Here is a 10,023-nt window from a genome sequence, read left to right as displayed (position 1 = left end):
CGTTTGAATATTTTCGTTTAATACCTAGAACTCATGAGGTAAACAATACTAAGCTATTTCCATATATGATACCAATTGTTTTGCATAACAAACTGTAGATATGGTTTGTATACATTCAACCACTACGCACTTTGAGTGAATTCATCAACATTACATTTTTTATATCGTACACACAATACTTTTTATTAAAAAAAAAATGTGGAAAACACTCCAATTCATAATACTCGTGGACAAAGTACTTATACGTGTACATTCGGGGGAAAAATACTATCTTTTTTTTTTAATTCATAAAATCTTAAATTAAAGCTACGTATGCTAAAATACACATAAATACGCGATTAAATTATTTTTTATTTCTCATAATAAAAAAGAAAGATATGTGAAAGGTGAAAAACTTAAAAGAGTTCGAAAATAAAAAAAAAAACGTTGTACATAAAATTAGATAACAAAACAAAGAATGTATAACAACCAATAAATGAAAGATTTTAATTTTTATTGCAATCGTACGTTTCCCTGGGAAAATATAAAAATACTTATGTTTATATCACTTATATTTTAAAAATCATTTAGGCATAATTTTAGTGTGATTCATATAAGAAAAGATTCGATACCTATCCAGTATTTGCACTTGTAGACATAGAGATACACAAATTTGAGTATAAAAAGAGAGAGAAGAGAGAGAAAAAAACAACTACTAGAAAACGAAGTTGTTGTTTCAACTTCGTATTGTGACTAAATTTATGGCACGGGCTATTTAGAAAAGTTTCATATAAAAGACAGTAATTATAGACTAATTAGATAATTATCGTATACAATGTTTTTATAAAGAAATTACAATAAAAACAAATTGTGAAATAAATGATTCGTCAACTATCACCGATACAGAAAAAAAAAAAACAGATTTACTTTTTCACAGAATTATTTAATTTTTGAAATGATACTAGTTGAAATGTTAATAAAACATAATAGGAACAACGGGACAGTGCTTATATGCTATAGAATACTGATAAAAGCTAGGAATAGGGTACAATACGATTTTGGTCGCTAGAACGGTCGACGACCGTTTTCTATAACTAAATGGAACGATTCGCAACGGCCGCCAGGAATATAACAGGAATGCAAAAGGTTCTAGGATATAAACGGTGACTAATACTGTTGCTAATGAGAATTTAGGATTAAAAACAATTAAATTTACTTATAAACGTATGAATTTATGGCATTTTTATGGCTACCTCATGAATCACAAACGTTAGCACTCGATTTCCTGTACACTAATGTCCAATTGAGATTTTTTTTTATACAATATAATTTATACCAATATCCGTTAACAATTATATTTTTATTAACTTACAGTTTTTTTTATATATATAATATAATAATCTATTCTTATTTACAATGATTTTTGTTTATAGAATTGACAAATTTATTAAATATTTTTTTCATTAAATATACTTTTTGTTTGTAATCCTAGTAGATAATTATTTGAGATATTTTCTGATAGTTTTTGTTTTATGATGATTTATGAACTTTATAGTATGAATAAAATTGTATGATAGTTGTGACGTAATTACTATCAGAAACTATCACAAAGTGTAATATTGTCATGTTTAAACTTCCAGGCACAAAATGGTGTACTCACTCCAATTTTTATTGCCTTTTTTTTTTAATTTACGAAGTCTAAATTAATAATACTATTCGTAAAAATGTCTTTTCTCATTGGGAAGTAATAAATATAAACATTTAATATAAACTAACGCCTACAATTGGTCGGGATTTAGGAAATACACACTTTTTTTTTTATATATAATGTCATGCACTTGCATATATTTCTTATTTCACAATGTTAAATTCTTTTGTTTGTTCATAATATTATACCTATATAATAAATCATATTTCTACAAATTATCTTTTGCAAGGGATTTTGCATCTTATATGCATTACAATAGGGTATAAAATTTCAAAAGTCAACATTTTATTTTGGCACATTTTTTTGCCACATCGTCCGTACAAATCTTATATATCGTAAACTCTAAAGTCTTGCAGTACTATTTTGAGTCGTACAGTCTTGTATGACTGTTGACTCAATTTTGCGTGTACTTTCGATCATCAGTATAGATTAAGGCACACTTTTTGAGGGGCACATGTATAAAAATAGTCATGATTTCATTTACAAAAAACATAGTTTTATTATATTCTGTCGAGATTATTTTTAGGCAGTCACTCTAAGTTTTTCAATGTCACTCTATATCCATTTTATAATATTGTCTGTAATAGATTGTAGCGAATGGGTTACCAAAAATTTGATTTTTTTTTTTATAAAAAAAAGTTCAAAAAATGTTACAATTTCATATAAATGTAACATTATTTCAGATCATACGTCAAACGCTGGAAAAGTCCCCATTAACTTTGGTTTGTCCATTTTGAATGTCAAACTCGTGTTACTTTATAAACATTACAAAACTATCTCTAAGGCTATATACAGAGAGTCCAATATCATTTGTGGACGAGATTACAATTGTTATGTACATGTCTCGTCAGTTCGTACCACTAGTGGAGGGGCCCATGTTGGCCTCCTGGTGTTTGTACTTGTGCGAGGTCATTTGCGATAAGCCGAGAACTGCGGAACCACATTGGAGGCAATGATAGTGGGTTTGCTTCTTGCTGTGGATACATTGAGGCTCGTAGCCACAACCTGAAAAAAAAAACAATTAAAAATAAAGTATATATTATAGATAGGTTTTATTGCTCTTTCCAAAATATTACGGCCAGTTCCACTTGTCCAAATCTTTAAAAATTCAATCAAAAATTAAAGAATCTTTTAATTTTTAACCAGTATAATAATTTGTTCTCAATTATGATATAAAATGGAGATTTTGAAAATGCTTCAAAAATATATTTTCTAAGTAAAATATGGACACTTTCTTTTAAATATAATAATAATTTATTTGCTCAAATATGGGTATTACAGATAGTTCATTATTAGATTGGACGCCTCTATATTTTATTATAAATGGCGTGCAAATTTATTTTTAATATAAATATTAGTAAAAATCCATTATTATAGTCATACCACAATGTTTTAATTATAATAGATTATAGAAAAATGTTGAAATTTGCTTGTCACGTTAAAAAAAAAATTTTGTTTTAGTTACCAAATTGCTCTGACTACCCCATCAGGGATTACAGTCATGATTGTATTTATTCCTTTTATGAGTTTTCTTTGAAAGTGTTAAAAATAAATAATTACCTTTACTAGGTGGGAACTTTTCAAAGCCAGCTGCTTGTATGGTATCCAACTTCTGATGCTGGCGGCGATGGGCGACAACTTTATTGGTGTCGGTGCATACAAACTCGCACTTCAAACAGTGGAAATGAGACGCTTTGTTTTGACCAGTACCTGGAAAACGAGATAGTAAATTTATGTTACTATGTTTCACTTGAATTATTCACTTGTCATTGTATATTTTTATTTATGGTGCAATAAAGAGTTAAATAAATAAATAAATAAAATAAATGTTAATATTAAATACCAGATGGTAAAATATTTTAAGTATGTATATTTATTATATAGCTTATACTTGATGTGTTTTAGTTTGAAGGGATAAGTCAGTGAAATTACAGGGTACGGAGGTCATAAGATTTAAATCCTCAGGACCAGCTACTACGGAGAGGTACCATTGGCGTCACAGTGTATTACGTAAAGTTTAACATGCTGTTTTTCTCTATAGATACCTACAATCTTGATTGTTGTTGGTTTCTATTAGATGGACCAATAGATTACTTGCCATTACCATTTGCCTAGAAATTTGTATTGTATTTTACGAATTGAATATTATTTTATAAAAATTAAATGACTTTGTACAAAAGTCGTTTGCTTGGGCACTTCTATCCCACTCGTTTAAACCGTGAAGCAGTTGTGTTTGCATGGCTGTGTTTCGGTTTAAAGGGTGGGATATGGCAGTGAATTTACAGGATATAGTGGAATAACACCTGAGTCCTCAGGAATGGCAACGCATTTGGGGTATCATGGGCGAAACACTATACTCTGTTATGTCTATGGTACTGCTCATGTCTGTAGGCGATGCTTACCACTTTCCATTACTTTGTTTACCATTCTAAATTGCATAAAAAAAAATTACTACCGAAAGTAGATGCATGTGGACACTCGGGTCGTTGGCAGTATACGTTCGCGCGGTACTGCTGAAAATCGCCTCCCATAAGTGTGTCTAACCTAAAAAATTAAAAAATATACAATGTTATTTTTCTTAAAAATATTAAATAAAAGTATGATATGTTCAATTTTTACTACATATTATTGAGTTTATCTTTAGCTGTACGGTTTTTGCCCTTGAACATTCTATAGTTTTCTTTCAGCTTCTCAAAGGTTGACTGTAAGAGATCCCTTTGTGGGATAAATCCGCCATTGTATATTAAATCTTTTAATGTGTCCAATATAAATTATTTACAATAAAGATTTTTTAATACAATACAATGTTTAATATTATATATCTAATGCTTTTTTTCTACAACTATCCTTTCTTCCATAAAAGTCTATTTTATAAAGTTACTTATTGAGTTTTTTTGGAATGAATATTGAACGTTATATTTTGAAATAGAAGTTTTTGTTCTAACTTTTACGGTCATAATTATGTCTATAGGCGACAGTTACTATTTTCCATCACATTGGCCGTTAGCTTTTTGCTATTCTAAGTAGCACAAAAAATTTACCTACGCGTAAAACGAAAAATGTAAAAAACGTTTACGTGTTCACATGTTATTATGTTTAAAATCACATGTTATTATGTTTAAAACGACATTTTAAACATAATAACATGTTAATTAGGTGCCACAAATTGTTCTGTTATAGTTATAGTTCTGTACTAACCTCTCATGTCTAGCGGTGTGCTGCACAAATCTCGTTTTGTCACAGAAGGAATATCCGCAGTCTTTTCTTGTGCAATGGAAGTGAGTTTGATGCTCCCTGAAATAAAGAAATTTTTATTCACTTATATTTATGTAATATTAGTAGGTATATCTCTTGTTTTGGCTGTGTGGTCCCGGCATAGAGTAGGCCACCCCTTGTTATCCCGTGGATGTCATAAGAACCGACTAAGAAAGGGCGAGGGATGGGAATTAAACTCTTAAAACATCTATAAAGCCTGACTGCAGTTGCCAATCCGCCTGTCAAGCTTGGCAACTACTGGCAAAACCCTCCAAAGCGGAGACTAATGTTCAGCAGTGGACAGTTAAAGGCTGATATGATAGTGAAGTCTCTTGTTTGATTAGAAAATAGAGAATTAATTAGTTAATGGTAAATTCTATATTTTAATTGTTCTTTATTTATATTTTTGATGTTTATATTTAGAACAATAGAAAATAATAAAGTTTATTTGACGTGCCTAATTGAAATTTTCAGAAACAATATTTTATTTTTTTACATTTTCATAATAGTATACAATAGTAGTGTAAAATAGGGAGCTACAAATGAGAAATGATAGTTGAGAGATGATGATGACGTCATGATAATAAAGCATGATAGGCCATATATGATAGGAACCAGATAGTGATAAGGAAAGGCTAAAGTCATAATTAAACTAGAAAGAGGAAAGAAAGAAATATTTATTTAGTGTAATTATACACTTAATTATAAAAATATTTTAACAATAAACAAAAACGAACAAAGAGAAAAAGAAAAACACTAAAATCGTGTCACTCAGCCATATGGCATGTTCTTTTGGACATAATTTTAGCAGCATCAATTTTTTTAAAGAAAGAGATCCATTTAAAGTCAAACAAAACAAATGTAAACGATGATAACAAAATAATCATAATAACAAATCTCTCTCTCTCTCTCTCTCTCTCTCTCTATATATATATATATATATATAGGGACTTTTCCTATATATATATATATATAGGGAGAAGTCCGCTTGTGTATATTTTGGTCTAACCTAATCTATAAGTGAATATATAATACTATAAGTGAATGTACAAAAGAATATAAATAAATAATAAAGGCATTTAATATGAATAATACGTACCTGTATCCACAGTGCTGATATGCGCAGTCCTCGTTGAATCTGAACCTCAAGTAGCCCTCAGGGATCGGCTCGTCTTTCAGCACCCTCATGTGAGGACCGCGAGTGGTGTGTGTACGCCTGCTGGCAATACATAGCACGTTAGGAATGGCGTTTATTTTTTAATATTCATTTATACTAATATTATAAAATAGAGAAGATTTGCTTGTTTGTTTGTAATGAATGAATTTAAAAATTATGCAGTCGATTTTAAAAATTCTTTCACCTATAGAAAGCTACATTCACAACAGCGAGTAACACGAGCTATCTACCATTTACCTATCTACTATATTATCTACCTAATCGCTAGCTCAGGTGATTAACCAGCAGCATCAATGTAAAACAGGAACAAAAAACTATTAATTAAATAAATAATAATTGTTTAAATATTTAATAATGCATTATTATTGATTTATTTATTAATAATTTATTTTTAATTAATTGTCAAATTATTTATAATCACGTCAATTAGTGAAGAGATAAATTTATTTAAAATTTATAAATAAAATTGTAGAATAAAATTGTAAAACATTAGATATAGTGCAGAGGTTCCTAAACTTTTAAGGTAACGGAACGCCCAACAAATACCTTTTATTTTATGGAACCACATATCAAACGATTACAAATTAAAAATACTGTAATTTAAATAAGAAGAAAAGTTTTAACTAAAAATATTTTAAAAGTATAGCACTTTATAGTTTTCTTTAACTTTGAATTTGAAGAATAAAATTGTTTCACTCTATAAATAAATTCACGGAAACCTAGCAACTTTTTTAAGAAACCTTTAGGTTCCGCGGAGCCGATTTTAGGAATCTATGCTGGTATAATGTATTCAGCCAATAATGTAGTAGTCACTTATAATATAACTTTAAAAACATATCTTTAGACATTAATAACCACATATAGTAAACTGTATATTATGGCATGAGAAGTAGCAACGTGTTACAGTCTAAAAAAAAATACATATGTATTTTGGAGACTCGCAAAATACTCACGTCTTAGCCAGCATTTCAGCTTCCTTATCCAAGCCTGGTGGTAGTCCATGTCCTTGAAGGAGACTCTGTTCTAGAAGCAACTCGGGTGGATACAGCATCGTTGGGTAGAGAGGGAAGGGGGAACCGCTAGAAATTAAAGAAAATAAACTTTGAAACTACTAATAAATTATTGAATGAAATTTAAAAATTTAAATTTAAGGTGTAAATTTCAAATTTAGGGTTGTCAGATGCAATTTTTGATATTTACATATATATAGATAAATGTCAAATTTTCTTTTCCAAATTGATACAATTTCTTTTATTATTCTATTACTATATCAGCCGTTAACTGTTCTCTGCTGGACACAGGCCTATTCTATAAGGTTTTAAGGTTTTGCTAATAGTTGCCACACTCGGCAGGCATTTTAGCAACAGCTGTTGGACTTTTGTGATGTTTTAAGAAGGACACTGCTGCTCACTCCTTGAGCATTAAGTTTCCTTAGTCGCCTCTTAGGACACCTACGGGACAGGAAGGGGTGGCCCATTCTGTGCAGGGACTACAAGGTGATTTCATTATTTTACCCGAATTACAAACTTGTATCGATTTCCACTACATTTCGCCATGTGTTACAAAATAAATGACCAAGAAAAAAACGCTTTTATGTATATTTTCTTCATATTTTATGTACTGCTATTATGAGTTATACCTAAATACTAAAACTGCTAATTAATTTATCATAAAGTACTCAACCTGGGAAGGCCCTGCAAATTACTGAATATTTTTTTTACTTATTAAATATTATATATACTCAATATTTGAACAACTTCTAAGATTATCAATTTATCTATATGTTTTTATGTTGTATGTAGAAAATCAAAGACGTTTGGGAATAGAGCTAGTTGGAGAAGAATACATAAACTAGTAGCCCCGACAAGAGAAAATTCTTAAATATTAAAAAAGAAACACAAAAAAGAAATCGCCAATATGGAAAATTAATTTTGTAATTTAAATGATATTTTAATTCATGTCTGACTCATTTTAATTTTGTGAAGGTTTTTTTCGGTTTTCTTGATTTATGATGATTATTTAGTGTTATACAACCTTCAAGTTAGTGTTTTCCAAAGAAAAGAGTAAAACAACCCTTAAATTCTTAACTCACCCTTGCGAGAAGAGAGCAACTTGTGCAAGTCCTGGCAAGCCAGCTAAAGATGCGGTATATTGCTGTTGCATTTTTAATTGTTCTTGCAAACTGCCCTTACGTCCTCCAGCTAAATACTGTTGCAATAGAAGACTTTGGACTGCTTGTACCTGTGGAAAAATAAATTAATAATTATCAACAATCTAAAATATTTTTGAAAATATATATAGAAATTTATTGGGTATATAAAATAATTAATTAATGGCCACTGCAGATGTTCCGTAGAAGAAGAAAAAACAGCTTAACTAATGCACCTATCAATCATTATTAATAAAAAGGTAGATAAGAAAAATAAATAACAATTGTAGATATATGAGATATATCTAAATGTGTACTTAATATATTAAAAAAAACATATTTTTAAATATTATTAATCTGGTTCTATAAAATATAATTCATTTTTGCAGTCTGTGAGAAGCTGATATAAAATGTGTTCAGCAATAGGAGAAGAATGATTATATTATTATGATATAATGGTTAATGTTAATAATAAAATATCGGTATTATATTTACTTGTTCAGCAGGATTTGGTGGTCTCTGACTGGGCGATGGCATTTGACTAGATGATGAGGTGGATGTCGCAGTTGATGGCAGTATCGAGATCTCTGGATATTCTCGTTCGAGAGTCTCCTAGTAAACAAGACATCGATTGTATTAAAAAGGTTTATAATTTAACACGAGAAGAAAACTGATGTAAATTAGAGTTTTTAGACGATTGTGAGTGTATACTGGCGGCCTCATCAATAGCCGCTAATTCAGCCTCTAGTTCTAGAGTCGCTACAATACGCTCCCGCTGCAGCGCGTTCCCGCTCAGCTGCGGCGCGGTCAAGATTGGCCTCTAATTCGGCTAAGCGACGTGCATGTAATGCTTTCGCGGCAAGTCGTTGCGATTGAATAGAGATCGATGAGCGATGTGGAATATGACGCGAACTAGGATTATTAATATTATGAGAAACGCCGGCGGATACCTCTGTGGGAGGAACGAATAAATCCGCTAGGGCGCTTTGTGCCGCTGCCATACCTCTTGTGAGAACCATTTGAAAGATGGTGTTTTATTGATATTTGTTAAATTAATTTTATTATCAATATCAACAGAGCTTTATGCAGTAGTTTTAACTAGCACATTTAATACTAATGAAGTTTCCGAGGTCAAATCAATTAATCAATGTTTATTATGGTATATAAACATATTTCAATATTATACAAGTTTGTTTATTTTTACAAAAACATTCTACAACAATTTCTTCAATATTAATACTTATGTTTATTTTCTTTACCTTAGTAGCAGCTAATCCGACAGGTCCAGAATCCATAGTGTTACTATGTTTCTTGACCATATGACTGAAGAGAAGCTTCAAGTCAACGTAAGCTTGTCCACAATGAGGACAATGGTAATGCAGATTCATTCCTCCAGCGTTCTTATTCAGTGCACATGTTTGGTCATGGCACGAAGGTGGGATAGTTGGCCCTGATGGTTTTTGTTCGTAAGGTTTTTTGTCGTAGTCCATTCGTAATTTCATTTCCTTTGAAGGTGATGCGTCATAGATACTCCTAGGTGATGGTGATGAGGTGTTGCTCCGGAGGTGAGAAGATGGGTAGAAGGTTCCCGTAGCTTTTACTACTGAAATCAATATTAATACTTGATATTTTGTTAAGAGCCCTTAGTACAAATATAAATATCTCTTTCAATTTATTTTGAAGAGAAGTGATTGAAGATTAATGTTAAATTAAAAAATATGCTGAATGAGAGTGAGAAGTAAGCCAACAATTGAT

At 30.5% G+C, this 10,023-nt stretch overlaps 1 protein-coding gene across 1 annotated transcript in view; it reads right to left on the bottom strand.

Annotated features, from left to right (window-relative positions):
• The window catches only part of LOC113519405 (uncharacterized), a 126,876-nt gene continuing 116,853 nt past the window's right edge, over positions 1-10,023 (bottom strand). Inside the window, 9 exon segments of the mRNA XM_052897006.1 lie at positions 1-2,692; positions 3,248-3,397; positions 4,143-4,231; positions 4,886-4,981; positions 6,042-6,161; positions 7,073-7,198; positions 8,212-8,360; positions 8,764-8,880; positions 9,528-9,871. Coding sequence (XP_052752966.1) covers positions 2,535-2,692; positions 3,248-3,397; positions 4,143-4,231; positions 4,886-4,981; positions 6,042-6,161; positions 7,073-7,198; positions 8,212-8,360; positions 8,764-8,880; positions 9,528-9,871 — 1,349 coding nt within the window. The 3' untranslated portion in view covers positions 1-2,534.

The sequence above is a fragment of the Galleria mellonella genome, unplaced genomic scaffold, assembly GCF_026898425.1.
Source record: "Galleria mellonella isolate WM207_F2 unplaced genomic scaffold, CSIRO_AGI_GalMel_v1 utg352, whole genome shotgun sequence".
NCBI classification, from domain to species: domain Eukaryota; kingdom Metazoa; phylum Arthropoda; class Insecta; order Lepidoptera; family Pyralidae; genus Galleria; species Galleria mellonella.
The sequence above is the reverse complement of the archived record's forward strand: the minus strand, read 5'-3'. Positions and strand labels throughout refer to the sequence as shown.